The sequence below is a fragment of the Pocillopora verrucosa genome, chromosome 10 (genome assembly GCF_036669915.1).
Source record: "Pocillopora verrucosa isolate sample1 chromosome 10, ASM3666991v2, whole genome shotgun sequence".
Classification (NCBI taxonomy): Eukaryota; Metazoa; Cnidaria; class Anthozoa; order Scleractinia; family Pocilloporidae; genus Pocillopora; species Pocillopora verrucosa.
In genome coordinates, this window is record NC_089321.1 from 13322127 (window position 1) to 13338372 (window position 16246).

General features: G+C 39.1%; 1 protein-coding gene across 1 annotated transcript in view; it reads right to left on the minus strand.

Annotated features, from left to right (window-relative positions):
• The window catches only part of LOC131772171 (uncharacterized), a 49744-nt gene that overhangs the window by 26475 nt on the left and 7023 nt on the right, over positions 1-16246 (minus strand). The window contains exons 3-10 of the mRNA XM_066172864.1: positions 11023-11115; positions 10144-10236; positions 9432-9524; positions 8691-8813; positions 7926-8072; positions 6882-6939; positions 5746-5788; positions 547-715 (exon numbers count right to left, since the gene is read on the minus strand). Of these exons, the coding sequence (XP_066028961.1) occupies positions 547-715; positions 5746-5788; positions 6882-6939; positions 7926-8072; positions 8691-8813; positions 9432-9524; positions 10144-10236; positions 11023-11115 (819 nt within the window). The remainder of the gene's footprint in view (positions 1-546; positions 716-5745; positions 5789-6881; positions 6940-7925; positions 8073-8690; positions 8814-9431; positions 9525-10143; positions 10237-11022; positions 11116-16246) is intronic.

Below are 16246 nucleotides of genomic sequence, written 5' to 3' on the forward strand. Positions count from 1 at the left end.
TTGCCCGAGAAAAAGCAAATCGTACTTTCTGAGCTTTTCAGTAAATTCACGTTGTGCTTTGCTACCTAACTATCTGTTCTAAATTTCATTTAATACTTATCCACTTGATAATGGTGAAAATAAGAAAATTAAACAAGACTTTTGATTCAAACTCCATCATATGTCCAGGACATGCATTCAGTGTATACGATCACATGACTTAATTAATTCTTAACTCTTCAAGTTCAAAAGGAAAAAGAGAAGCGGCGCCCATCGACTGTCCCGCATCCAATGTACAGTTCAAGTCCAAATAAAATCAAATTTAAATTTTTCCCTGCAGTGCTATTACTAGAGCGTTCAACCTTCAATCGATAATCACTTAGTGCTTTAAGAGTATAGATCAACATAATAATCCAGTGGCCTTTTCTTTTTTATATTTCGACGACACATTGCAAATAAATTCATAAATTAATAAAAACTCACTGGTATTTTGAACATTTTTCCAATTTAATGTTGATTTCATGTTGATCCATCAGCTTGAAAAAAAGAGGAATATTAATTGCTTACGTGGTTCAGTAGCTTTTTCCTTCTCTATTTGACGTCTAAAATTGTCAATTCCTCCTCTTTTTTCAACAAAATCATAGATGAAGTCCATTGTTTCCTTTCTCTGCATTTGTTCAGCAGTAACACCAACTAGAGAAAACAGCTCTTTCCATTTATCATCCAATCTATCAACCTAACAAAGACAAAAAACCGATCACCAGAATGTTTCAAAGAAATTTAGGCATTCAGCTCTGAAAGTTTCTTTTCGATTAACATCTCCACGGCAACTAGTCACCCACAAAGTTGTGGTCTGTGTCATTTAGGATAACTTCATTCTAACTTATTGTTACAGTTACAATAAGATTTTAATAAAAAAAAAACCAATTTTTATTTAACTGTAATTAACCCCTACACTCCCAAGAGTGCTAAGTCGAAATTGAGGAGAAATCTTTGAATTTCAATGTGCAGAATCCATAAAAACAAACAGTAAAACATGAAAGTGCTGCTTGACAGCTTACATTTGAGTGTTCAGGCACAAGAACTTTTTCCATAGAAGTTACAACCACATAAAATCAAGTCAATGCTTGACTCTGGGAGAAAAAGGGTTAAATACCATTTGTATCATCATCTAAAATTAAATAATTCATTTTAAGACTATTTTTTGACTGATAGTATTTATTGCAGTAAATTTAATTCCAGTTATTGTATATTATGGAAAAGCATCAACACATTTTTTTCACAATTTGTGTCAAACCAAATTTCATAATTGATTAGGAATATTTTTTTATGAATAGCTGTAAGAAAAAGAAATCAAATTCTATCCTAACAACGAGAGACGATAAAGCAACAACAAACCATCCTTGATGTTGGTTTCAAGTATTCGCAAGTCGAGGTCGATGGCATCGTAAAAGGAAAATTTCGAAGAAAGAAAGACGGCTCCAGTGAGAAAGACAAATACAAAGTGAAGTCTCCCAAAAACTCTAAAGCAAAAACCCCCTCGGAGAAGAAATGCCAGAGATGCCGGGGTAATTTTCATCCGAAGAAAATCTGCCCAGCGCGTCTTTCTAAGTGCAGAAAATGCTCGAAAATTGGTCACTGGGCGCAGGCTTGCAGAAGGTCAAAACCCAGAAAATTTTTCCAAGTCGCCACCGAAGAAGATCCTGAATCCTTTTCCTTGGAGGAGTGGTAGACCTGCATGAAGTCCAAAGCAACTCCACGAAAACATCTTGGACGGCAACCGTTCTTGTCAACGATAAAAAGGTAGACTTCAAGATTGACAGCGTAGCAGATGTCACTGTTGTTCCATATGGTGCTCTCAACCTTCATCTGCAAACAAAGCTGGAACCTACCGATAAAGTGCTAATGGGCCCCTGTAACTACAAGCTGAACAGTAAGGGAAAAGTGGTAGTTAACCTTGCCTTCAACTCAAACATTGTTAAAGAAACCATCCTTGCAGTGGAGAGCTTGGCACGACCACTCCTGGGCAGATCCGCCGCTGGTGCGTGAATTGACCAGTGACGATTACAAAGCAAAAGTGATGCATGACTACCCTAAGCTGTTCACAGGACTCGGAGTCATGAAAGAAGAATACGTCATAAAGCTAAAGGATGACGCAAAGCCCTTTGCCCTCACGGTCCCAAGAAAAGTTCCAATGCCGCTTTACGACGTCACCAAGAGCAAAATCGAAAGAACGTTAGAGAGTGGAGTGATATCGCCTCTAGACAACCCCACAGAGTGGTGTGTCCCAATGGTAGTCACCCCCAAGCCTAACGGCAGAGTGAGAGTGTGCGTGGACTTGACGAAGCTCAATGAGTATGTTCAACGTGAAAACCACCCACTCCCATCTGTGGACATTACCCTTTCTAAGTTCGCAGGTGCAAGGTATTTCACAAAGCTCGATGGTGCAGGTGCAAGGTATTTCACAAAGCTCGATGCGTATTCTGGCTTCTTCTTTGTGGTATTTCACAAAGCTCGATGCGAACTCTGGCTACTAGCAGATCAGGTTATCCGAAAGTTCGAGACACTTCACGACTTTTATTACACCCTGGGGTCGATTCTGCTTCAATGCTACCCTATTGCATAAGCGCAGGTTCAAAAAAGTTCCAGAAATGTATGAGCAGGATCCTTGAGGGGCTTGATGGAGTTGAATGTAACATTGATGACGTGCTCGTCCATGCCCCTACCCGAGAGCTACACAACAAAAGATTGGAGCAAGTATTGGAGCGGCTTACCACAGCAGGTGTTACACTAAACATCGAGAAGTGTGTGTTCAGAGCAACAAGAATCAAGTTCCTTGGAAATGTTGTTAGTGCACATGGCATCGAGGTGGATCCCGACAAAGTGGCAGCAGTGATTGACCTACCAGTACCCAAGAATGTCCATGAGGTCCGTGTATTCTTAGGCATGGTTAACCACTTGAGCAAGTTCGCAGAGCATCTAGCTGATAAGACAAAACCAATCAGGGAAGAAGGACCACCAGTGGGTCTAGGGACCACCCCAACAAAAGGCATTTGAAGAAATCAAGTCAAGTATGACAAAAGGACCAGTGCTCGCCCTCTACGATCCCAATAAAGAGACCAAAATATCAGCAGATGCATCATCGTTTGGACTAGGAGGAGTACTGTTACAGAAGCAGGATGACCAGACCTGGTTACCTGTGGTGTTCATATCCAGGGCACTCACCCCAGAAAAATGCAGATATGCACAAATAGAGAAAGGAGCTCTTGGACTAAGCTGGGCCTGCGAGAGATGCAGCGATTACCTAGTTGGAAAGTCTATCGTCGCTGAAACAGACCACAAACCTCTGGTACCTCTTATCACTACACGTACGCTGAACGAAGTCCCTCCTAGAATACAGCGGCTAAGAATGCGTCGTATGCGCTTCCACTTGAAAGAGGTGAACCATGTGCCTGGAAAAGAACTGTACATCGCAGATGCTTTATCCAGAATGCAACCTAGTAACTCAGACAAAAAGGAAACTGTTCCTGATGAAGAAATGAACATTTATGTCGACAGCGTACTGGACTCCTTACCAGTGTCAGATGTCAAGCTGGTGGAGATAAAGGAAGCCCAAGATGAAGACCCTGTCTGTCGAAAGATAAAGAGTTACCGCATGGAAGGCTGGCCAGACAAATTTCACCTTCACGATGCAACTCAGCATTAGTGGTCAGTTAGAGGAGACCTCACCGTAGTCTATGGATTATTACTGAAGTCATCAAGAATTGTTGTGCCATCGGCTATGAGGCTGCAAGTCCTGGACAAAGTGCATGACGGACACCAAGGAATAGTCAAGTGCAGAGAACGTGCAAAGGCTTCTATTTGGCGGCCTGGTCTCAGCCGAGAAGTCCAAGACATAGTCGAGAATTGCAAAGTCTGTCCTAAATACCGACAACTGCGGGCCGAGCCACTAATGTCAACCTCCTTCCTTGAACGCCCCTGGCAGATGATCGCGACAAATTTGTTTGAGCTAGACAAGCTGAATTACCTGATAGTGGTGGATTACTTCTCGCGCTATATCGAAATAGCTGCCATGCAAAAGACCACCAAGTCTCATGAAGTCATCAGAGCATTGAAAGTAATCTTCACAAGACATAGAATCCCAGAAGAAGTAAGAAGCGACAATGGCTCACAGCACGCTTCAGCAGAATTCACTAATTTCGCTAAAGAGTGGGATTTCAAGCACACCACAAGCAGTCCTCGCTTCCCACAATCCAATGGTGAGGTGGAGCGTGCGGTAGAAACTAAATCACTCCTAAAGAAAGAGAAAGACTCATCGAAGGGACTGTTAGCATATAGATCCACACCACTGGCTTGTGGTTATTCGCCATCAGAACTACTAATGGAACGGAAAGTCAGAAACACCATCCCAACCTTCCACGCAAATCTTAATCCGTGTTGGCCAGACATGGATAAGCTACGTGAAAGAGAAGCATAGAGCAAAGAAAAGCAAAGGCTTAACTTCAACAATGCTGTCCCACTGAAAGCCTTACAACCTGGCACACCTGTATTCGTCAAGGAATCAGGATCCACTAGTACCATAACCTGATCAGCAGAAACACCCAGATCCTACCTGATCGAGACGGAGAAAGGCGTAGTGAGACGAAACCGTTCTCATATCAACCCAATCCCTACCGACAAGCTGACATCACCCAGCATTACAGACAAGACAGCTACACCCTGTGTTAGCAAGCGACAATCTCAGCATAAGGCTTTAACTCCTTTGAAGCCACTCCCATCTCCCTGTCTCTCATCGAGACCTAAGAGACTCGTCAGACCCTCTCTCAGGTTAAAGGAGAGCCTTGGACTTTGCTGAAAATGTGGACACTAATTACAGAGACTGATCTCAGTTACCTTGAACCTTACTTATAGTTCATTGCATGCTAGCTTATTACAGTTGGACAAGATTTCATGTTACTTCGTGTTAGATTTGTGAGTTGTTTCCTATCCTCAAAAAGGGAGTTGTTGCTTTATTGAACTTTGTACTTTCGGTTTGTGTCACACGCATACTTGGGTATGCGCACTGGTAATAGTTAGAGGATTAAACATGGTTGTGGACTGAACATGTTGTTGTCTACTTGCTCAGTTCTGATAACTCGACAAGTGTTATTACAGTTGAGAATTCCCATTTCAAATTTACCATGAAAACTCACCCCTCTCATTCCTAGGAATTACATGTTTTGCTAGGAATTGCATATACATGAGGCTCTATTTTAAACCTATTTTAAGTGTATTTGTATCCTATTTTTTCAAGCTTTTTTCATATTTTATTCCTGTTTTATGTCTCTTAGACCTATTTTATATGTGTTATATTCCTATTTTTTTCCTATATTGTGTATATTTTAAACCTATTTTAAATGTATTTATATTCTATTTTTCCCTATTTTTTGTGTATTTTTTTCTATTTTTTCCTTGTTTTATTTCTATTTTGTAACTGTTTCACTAATGCTATTTTAATCCTATTATCATCAAATCACCTACACATTTTCGCTACTTTAAAGCTATTTTAAAGCTGTTTTTAAGACTATTTTTTACAATTTTTTGTTTCAAAATAATAGGTTTAAAATAGTTAAAAAATATTCTGGAAAAATAGAGAAAAGATACCCAAAAAAAATAGGGAAAAATAGTTTAAAAAATAGACATAAAATATATATAAAATAAGCACTATTTTTGTAAGGGAGTCAAGTTTTTAGTTCCCCCTTTCAAGACATGAAAACGTTTTCTTACATCAAATCCAGCTCGTGGATCCCAGCCAATATGTCCAATGAACCTTTAGTGAAAATTTAAAAAAAATTCTTATCACCGTATTTCCTCAAATAAGCACTAGTTACTGATTTAGAATATTGCCTAAAAGGAGGGGTGCTTATTGGAAAAAGGATGCTAAAGCAAGGGGGTGCTCATCACTCTTCTGTGCTAATGCTGCTGTAGTTGAAGTTTAAGAGGTTATAAATAAAGTGGCAGTAAAAACAGGTTTTTCCTTAAATCCCTATTAATTAAGAAATTGAGAGAAAAGGGGAAGGAGAGTGGGGGCGCTGATTTAAGAGGGGCACTTGTTTGACATTATGACATTGATGGTGGGTGTTTATCTAGGGGATGACCCTTTATAGAGTGTGGGTGCTTATTCAAGGAAATACAGTAGAATTGGTTCTGCAAAAAGAAACCTGAAGAAAAAACAACAATCTGATAATGACCATTGATTTGCATAAAAGATTACATGTACACTACTCCTAAAGAGAGGCAAATCGAAATGTTACATGAACATGTCCGGGGGACTTAACCCTTTAACTCCCATGAGTGACCAAGACAGAATTTCTCCTTACAATATTGATACAATATCAACCAGATAAGTGACCAGAATAAAGAAAAATATCAATCTGGGGAGAATTAGTTGATCCAACACTAACTTCTCTGAACTACTATCGTAATAATTGTATAGTTGAGAGTAAGGAAGATTCCAAATTTGATCTGGGAGTTAAAGGGTTAACTGTCTACATCCCAACTTTTCTTAAAACTCTTCTCTACACATTTCCTTTGGTGCTGACGAGAAGAATCTCTTTAAGAATCAAGAGCTTCTCAATTGGTGATCATTTCCTTTATTCTCATGACCTTCATGTGTTATTTAGGTGTGATATTGTAAGGAGAAATTAGATATTAGTCATCATAAGGGTCAAAGGGCTACGCTTGTGTGCCCTGAATAAAGGTTGTCCTAATGAGAAGCCGCAATTCTTATTCTTTTAACTCCCAGATCTGATAGTCAATTCTCTCCTTCCAGCTACCACATATTTCCTTTTAAATCAGTTACAAGAATTGGTGTTAGATCAAGACAAACACTTCTATTTGGTATATACGAGTATTCTCATTACCTGTTTGCTTGGGCAAGACTTGTCTGTGATGGTGAATGACTCATATTGCTAAAGTTATCTTTTTACAAAAAGATACCAGAACAAATTGCATTAGCAGAGATGGAGATCTACGACAACAAATATTGAGTTAAAGAGCATACATCTATTCAATGTCATACATGCAAAACCAAAGTTATCACAGACTGAAGGCTATGGTGGCTCATGCTATGGCGGTTCATACAATAATAGTCTCCCCCGATTATTGTATGAACCGCCATAGCATGAGCCACCATAGCCTTCAGTCTGTGATAACTGTCAATATTCAACTTGTATACCAACTGAAAGCAACGGGAAGATAAAGCGCATCAACGATCGCGCACAAAAGTCATCGTTTACTTAAGCAAGAAACCACACTTACTGTCGGTCTACCTGCGCAATAAACCACGTGTGAGATGTTGGGAGAATACGAGAAAAGCTGTTAAGCCACAAGCCGGAGACAGCTAATGCAATTTGCGAGCGTTAGCCCTTCGTCAGAGCGATCGCTAAGGGCCAACGCTCGAAACCTTCAATCGACAATCACTTAGTGCTTTAAGAGTATAGATCAACAAATAATCCAATGGCCTCATCATTTTTATATTTCGACGACTGTTGCACTCTTGGAAATGTTTAGTATGACCATATGGCAAACGAAAATGATCAGTGTTAAACTTCTTGCCGTTTCCTTTCAGCCGTTTATGTTTTAAAATGACAAATTATCACAAGTCGTGTGCAAGGACATTGATCACTCTTCTGAAGACGTCTTTAGTAGGCTCCACTCAAATTTTTCTTTGCGTGGGATCAAAGCGGGCGATTCCTCTCAGATATCCAATAAAAATGAATAATTAGTTTCATATTGACTACGGGAGCTTCCAATGTATTATTAAAAATGAGTTTACTGTTAATTCAGATTCTGCTGCAGTTAAGAAACGACCTGATTGCGCTAACAATACTATTTAATCAGTCTCAGCATTATTCCCTATGACTGTTATTGGGTAACGTTTGACCATAAATAGCTGGTTGCATTACCTATCCTTGCTGGGGGTGGTGGTGGTGGTGGTGGTGGTGGTGGTGGTGGTGGTGGTGGTGGTGGTGGTGGTGGTGGTGGGGCTCCACGCGAGGGGGGAGTGGGTGGTGGGGGTCCTCTTGACTGTCCTCTGGATGGTGCTGGGGGAGCTAGGACATAACATTTAACGTGTTAAAATGGTAATAAAGGCCTTATGATTGATGTCCCTACTTAAAAAAAGAATTATATGTAATTTCCACCTTCAATGCCAACATATGTTTGAGGAGAATTTGCTGCTTTGGCTATGACATCTGCAAATGGTTAGACATTCTGGTCCTCTCAGATAAGGACAATAAACCGTAGGCCCTGTCTCCTGCATCTTCTCTTCTAGCAAAGAGTAGGGAATTTAGCCCTCCGTATTGTGATCTGGTCTTGTTACTGTTTATACAGGCCCCGATTTAAACCAGCTTTAAAGCTAAACTGAGCAAGCTTGTTTACACATTGCAAATTAATGCATAAATTAATAAAAACTCACTGGTATTTATTTTCTTTGCGTGGGATCAAACCGGGCGATCCCTCTCAGACAGCCAATCAGAATGAATAATTAGTTTCATATTGACTACGGGCGCTTCCAATGTATAATTAAAAATGAGTTTACTTTTAATTCAGATTCTGCTGAAGTTAAGAAACGACCTGAGTTCGCTAACAATACTATTTCATCAGTCCTAGCATTATTTCCTATGACTGTTATTAGGTAACGTTTGACCATAAATAGCTGGTTGCATTACCTATCCTTGCTGGGGGTGGTGGTGGTGGTGGTGGTGGTGGTGGTGGTGGTGGTGGGGCTCCACGCGAGGGGGGAGGGGGTGGTGGGGGTCCTCTTGACTGTCCTCTGAATGGTGCTGGGGGAGCTAGGACATAACATTTAACGTGTTAAAATGGTAATAAAGGCCTTATGATTGATGTCCCTACTTAAAAAAAGAATTATATGTAATTTCCACCTTCAATGCCAACATATGTTTGAGGAGAATTTGCTGCTTTGGCTATGACATCTGCAAATGGTTAGACATTCTGGTCCTCTCAGATAAGGACAATAACCCGTAGGCCCTGTCTCCTGCATCTTCTCTTCTAGCAAAGAGTAGGGAATTTAGCCCTCCGTATTGTGATCTGGTCTTGTTACTGTTTATACAGGCCCCCATTTAAACCAGCTTTAAAGCTAAACTGAGCAAGCTTGTTTACACATTGCAAATTAATGCATAAATTAATAAAAACTCACTGGTATTTATTTTCTTTGCGTGGGATCAAACCGGGCGATCCCTCTCAGACAGCCAATCAGAACGAATAATTAGTTTCATATTGACTACGGGAGCTTTCAATGTATAATTAAAAATGAGTTTACTTTTAATTCAGATTCTGCTGAAGTTAAGAAACGACCTGAGTGCGCTAACAATACTATTTCATCAGTCCTAGCATTATTTCCTATGACTGTTATTGGGTAATGTTTGACCATAAATAGCTGGTTGCATTACCTATCCTAGCTGAGGTTGGTGGTGGGGCTCCAAATGAGCGGGGAGGGGGTGGTGGGGGTTCCTCTGACTGTCCTCTGGGTGGTGCTGGGGGAGCTAGGACATAATATTTAACGTGTTAAAATGGTAATAAAGGCCTTATGATTGATGTCCCTACTTAAAAAAAGAAATATATGTAATTTCCACCTTCAATGCCAACATATGCAGAGGAGAATTTGCTGCCTTGGCTATGACATCTGCAAATAGTTAGACATTCTGGTCCTCTCAGATAAGGACAATAACCGTAGGCCCTGTCTCCTGCATCTTCTCTTCTAGCAAAGAGTAGGGAATTTAGCTCTCCGTATTGTGATCTGGTCTTATTACTGTTTATACAGGCCCCCATTTAAACCAGCTTTAAAGCTAAACTGAGCAAGCTTGTTTACACATTGAAAATTAATGCATAAATTAATAAAAACTCACTGGTATATTATTTTCTTTGAGTGGGATCAAACCAGGCGATCCCTATCAGATAGCCAATCAGAATGAATAATTAGTTTCATATTGACTACAGGCGCTTCCAATGTATAATTAAAAATGAGTTTACTTTTAATTCAGAGTCTGGTAAAAAGTTAAGAAACGACCTGAGTGCGCTAACAATACTATTTCATCAGTCTCAGCATTATTTCCTATGACTGTTATTGGGTAACGTTTGACCATAAATAGCTGGTTGGATTACCTATCCTTGCTGAGGTTGGTGGTGGGGCTCCAAATGAGCGGGGAGGGAGTGGTGGGGCTTCTCCTGACTGTCCTCTGGATGGTGCTGGAGGAGCTAGGACATAATATTTAACGTGTTAAAATGGTAATAAAGGCTTTACGATTTATGTCCCTACTTAAGAAAATTAAACAAGACTTTTGATTCAAACTCCATCATACGTCCAGTACATGCATTCAGTGTATACGATCACATGACTTAATTAATTCTTAACTCTTCAAATTCAAAAGGAAAAAGGGAAGCGGCGCCCATCGACTGTCCCGCATCCAATGTACAGTTCAAGTCCAAATAAAATCAAATTTAAATTTTTCCCTGCAGTGCTATCACTAGAGCGTTCAACCTTCAATCGACAATCACTTAGTGCTTTAAGAGTATAGATCAACACAATAATCCAATGACCTTTTCTTTTTTATATTTCGACGACTGTTGCACTCTTGGGAATGTTAAGTATAACCTTATGGCAAACGAAAATGATCACTGTTAAACTTCTTGCCGTTTCCTTTCAGCCGTTTATGTTTTAAAATGAGAAATTATCACTAGTCGTGTGCAAGAACATTGATCACTCTTCTGAAGACGTCTTTAGTAGGCTCCACGCAAATTTTTCTTTGCGTGGGATCAAACCGGGCGATCCTTCTCAGATAGCTAATCAGAATGAATAATTAGTTTCATATTGACTACGGGCGCTTCCAATGTATAATTAAAAATGAGTTTACTTTTAATTCAGATTCTGCTGAAGTTAAGAAACGACCTGAGTGCGCTAACAATACTATTTAATCAGTCTCAGCATTATTTCCTATGACTGTTATTGGGTAACGTTTGACCATAAATAGCTGGTTGGATTACCTATCCTTGCTGAGGGCGGTGGTGGGGGTCTACGCAAGCGGGGAGGGGGTGGTGGGAGTCCTCTTGACTGTCCTCTGGATGGTACTGGTGGAGCTAGGACATAACATTCAACGTGTTAAAATCGCACGAAAGGCCTTATGATTTATGTCCCTACTTAGAAAAAGAAATGTATATAATTTCCTCCTTAAGTGCCAACATATGTATGAGGAGAATTTGCTGCCTTGGCTATGACATCTGCAAATGGTTAGACATTCTGGTCCTCTCAGATAAGGACAATAAACCGTAGGCCCTGTCTCCTGCATCTTCTCTTCTAGCAAAGAGTAGGGAATTTAGCTCTCCGTATTGTGATCTGGCCTTGTTACTGTTTATACAGGCCCCCATTTAAACCAGTTTTAAAGCTAAACTGAGCAAGCTTGTTTACACATTGCAAATTAATTCATAAATTAATAAAAACTCACTGGTATTTTGAACATTTTTCCAATTTAAACAGTTCATGTTGATCGAAAATGCAACGAGACTTTTAAATCAAACTCCATCAATTCATAATTATGTCTAGTACATGCATTCAATGTATGATACGATCACAAGACAGGAAACGCGATTACTTTCTAAATTTGCCAGTTCTCAATATTCAAGTCCAGAAGGAAAAAGAGAAGCGGGGCCCATCGACTGTCAAGCATCTAATGCACAGTTCAAGTCCAAATAAAATCAAATTCAAATAAAATAAAAATAAATAAATCAATTCAAATAAATCAAAAGTGCTTTAAGAGTACAGATCAACAAAATAATCCAATGATCTTAATATTTTTATATTTTAACGACTGTTGCGCTCTTGGAAAGGTTACGTATGACCATATGGCAAATAAACAGGATCAATGTTAGACTTCTTGCCGTTTTCTTTCAGTCGTTTATGTTTTAAAATGAGAAAATTATCATAAGTCGTGTGCAAGATCATTGATCATTCTTCTGAAGACGTTATTGTGGGCCTTTTCGGTAGGTGAGTGAAATCGGAGGTGTCAAACGATAAACTCTTACATTCAGTGTGATGCAACGTATCAATGAGGATCAGTTCCGGTCATTGCGTACTAAGAATAACAAAACTTGACGAAAAAATATCATTAGCTTTAAGAGAAAAAAAAAAAAAAAAAAGGCTAGACAAAACTTTCATACGAGATGAAATTTCTTCAAGAACTGCTTACCTGGAATAATGCATCTCTATGAACTGGATAAATTACAGAAAGCGGAAAGTATACATATCTCCTGGATTTCACCTGAATTAGAACTTTTTGGAAGTTTCACTTTTATCTTTCAATCTACTGCTACTGCATTCGTTTATTTGCTACTTAACTACTGCATTGCTTTCATTAACACCCGGCACCCGCTTCTGTGAATCGTTGGGTATACTTTACCGGACTTTGACGCTTCCAAGTCGAATTTACAAGACAAAAATGGGAAAAATAACACCAAAAATAATAGTCAATTCAGTATTGGAGTAGTCACCTCTTTTAATTTTCAATTTCCGTGGTCTTTGATTGTTAAATTTGTTTTTTCTCTGGAAATTTCCTGTTTCTGCATGTTCTGCATGTTCTGCATGTTCTGCATGTTCTGCATGTTCTGCATGTTCTGCATGTTCTGCATGTTCTGCATGTTCTGCATGTTCTGCATGTTCTGCATGTTCTGCATGTTCTGCATGTTCTGCATGTTCTGCATGTTCTGCATGTTCTGCATGTTTTATGTAAATTCATCATGCGTGAAGTAGAGGTAAACATTGTCGGTTACTTAAAATAATCTTCATATAACATTGTGCTAACCTAAGACATCAAATCATTTTGGGCAAAAAAAAATCAGTAGCTCTTCTCAACTTCAAGTGAGAAAAAAAACTCAAAATTGTTAAAATAGCGCGTTAAAATAGCGCGCCCTAACGCGTCACGTAAATCAAATTCGGATCTTTTTTTACAGATGTTAAGTTTCTACGAGGACTACAAAGACAGACACAAAAACAGTCATGGGACACTTTAGCGTTTGAGGTACTGTCTATTTACAAAAAAAAAAACCTCCACTTGCCGGAAAAAAGCGAAGACCGTGTTCTTATGGTTACTGGTGAGCCAAAACATGAGTATGTGACTTTTCAGAATGCATCAGTAACAATGCACAGTTCTGTAGACGAGAGTATTAGGATAATCCTGTGTTTTTTCCCAATAAATAAAACTAACTGAACTGAAACATCAAAGTAAAGGGGGGCAAGTGTCTAAAAATTACTATTGTGCTGCTCCGGCGGAGTATAATAAAGTAATTTCCTTTTAATCAACTACATATCAAACTCTTTCCCCAGCGCGACGAACATTTGTTTTTCTCGGTTCCAGGTGTACGCGACCACTAACCCTACGTAATGTGCATGCTTTACGATGCGAATTTTCAAAATGGCGGATAGGTCAAAGAGGGAAATAAAAAAAGCAAAGCGATTTTGCAATAAATACTTAACATACACCCCCGTTAGAAAGGCGAATCCACGATAGAGAGATACAAAACTGTATGATATTGAGAACAGGGAGGTTGACAAAATCAACAAGAGAGGTTGAAAATTCATTACGTTAGCTATAGCACATGCTTCGATGAATGGACACCCTTCAGGGCCGATAGAGGATCTGGATATTTTCCGTTTGTTCACAGCGAAAAGCTGTTCATTCCCTCGGAAAACTCTCTAGAGGATAGAAAAGAATCGTCCCATGGCCAACTTGCTCGTGAAATAAAGAAAAAGCTTTGGTCTGAACGGCGAGAGGACCCTGATATAAACATAGACCTTAATGTTGACCAAGATATTTTCATGGAAGGTCTTGGGAGTGTTTTGCCCGGCGTTCTTCAAAGAGGGAAGATGGTTTACCAATTGGAGTCAAATAGGGTGCTTGATTCATATCTGGGGCTGAAGTGGGATGAAAGAATTTTAAATGTAGCTGAAGATTTTGCCTATGTAATTCCAGGAAATATTAAGTATTGGCTGGGACTAAGAAGTCCAATCATTGAATACAAGCTCATTGTTGTAGGTGTTCTTAACCCTTTCATAACCGGCTGCCTCCAGGAACTGAATCCTGTTTTTCTTCAGAAACAGTTGTTTGAGGGCATCAACCCCTTTGTGATTTGTGGATCTGAAGAAATCTTTGGAAGCTCTACTATTGTATTTTTCCAAGCCTTGCTGTGTGTAATATGCTATGTTCTGATAAAGTGACAGGAACTCTGGAACATGATAACATAGTGCATGCATGTAGGGAGTAACATATTTTGCTTGGTAAACTTTTAGAAAGTGCTCAAACCATGATTTGATATTTCTTTGCAGTTCAAGAATACCCTCTTCAGATGTAAAATCTAGCTTCAAATCACCAATTATGTCCATAAATTTAGCCCAGATCACTTGTATGTCTTTGTTTTGATTGTAATGAGGGACAAGCATAGGTCGGAATATTCTGAAAGAGTTTCAACTTTTCTGGTTCAGTAAGATCTCTATATTCCAGCTTTTTGCTCTCTTTTTTGATTCTAAAATTAAAAGTGATTCCCATACTTTTGATAAATTCTTCATAACATGCCATGTGTTTATATTTATCCCTTGGGAATCCATCAGAGGTTTTTTTTTTCTCAATAGCATCACTTCTTCTCAGCTCTCTTATGAACAAGTCAATCAAAACATCTGAAATCCTCAGAAAAAAAATGTAATGTATCTATGATGACATGGTCCATAGGTATAAAATCAAATAATGGTTGTGCCTTACAGTTTAATTTCTTTCCAGTGGAAAACCTTGCTATTTCAGTGACAGTTCTAGCACCAAATTTGGGGTCATTAATTGACCATGTTTTGCTTGTGTCCCACTGTTGTTCCCTGGGACACTTGCACCCCACACAAGCATAACCCTCATTTGCCCTGCCTAAACCACATACCAGTGCTAAAAATTTCAAATCTCCAACTAAAAAGTATTCAATTTTATAGGTGCAATTATTTGCACTTATCTCCTTTAAGTTTGACATTTCCATTCGAAGGTCTGCAAGGCTGTCTCTCAGATTATCATATGTCTCTGTAGTTTTTATAACAGCAAGTATATAATTTCCCTTCACATCCATTGCCACATCATTTTCATGGAGAATAGTAAAAGTGAAGTTGACAACTGTAAGCCCCTTCCCAATATTTGTACCATCACCACTAAGCTTGATCTTAATAGTTTCTCCATCATTGATTTCTCCATTCTTCTGAAACCTAACAATGTGCTCTTGCAAGCTTTCTGCAAATCCTAACTGAACACCTTCAGCATCTCCTGGTGTTGGTTTCAAGTTCCATTCACTGTTTGGCTCATTAATTTGCTTCTTGATGGAATATATATTGAGGAGATCATTAGCCTTAATGGCAATTTCATGCCAGGCCTCATTTGAAATGATGAATTTATCTTTGAGGTAGAGCCACACATCTATGTTATCAATGTCATCATTATTAAGGGCCTTTGGTTCAGACTCTGTAAATAGCAGCTCTCCCTCTCCAACAAGATTGAGAGTTTCATATTGATTAGTCTCAGTGTTGAGGACTTCAATTTTAGTTGCAACAAAATTGTACAGCCCAAGAAAGGAGAGTGTAGTTTAGCACTCCTCCTTCTGTTGGTTTTTAATTCTCTTTTAATGGTGCTTAGAATAGTCATTAAACTTCTTCTCAGCTGGGCCTCTACCTTTTTTCCCATTTGTTATCAATTTTTTGGCCAACTGAATAAATTTTTTATCGTAGAAGGCCCCTTTCTTCTCAGCTTTCTCGATAGCTTCTCGGGCTTTTTTATCCACTCGCAATCGCTTTGCCTTCTCCTGTACCAACGATTCTTCTAATTTTATTTTTTCTCCCCTCAACTGGCGCGCTGTTCTCATCTTTAAGCTGATGTACATTAACTTCGTTGTAATACACCTTAAATCGATACCGAGGGCCCGTTTCCAAATTGCTAAGAAGTGCATTTAATTGTCACGATTACTAGCTTTCTTGACAGCTTTCTGAAAACAGACTATTTTCTTTCTGAAGACTTCTGATATATGGCTATTGATTATTATACCTCGTATACCTGATTGCTCAAACACTTTGTTTACAATTATTGAAAGGACCGACCCATGGTTTTCTCTGAAAACTTCTTTGCTTTGAAATAGTATAGATTAGTAAGCTGAAACGAAAAATTAGTTAGGGAAGTTTACGAAAAATCCAGCGAACAAG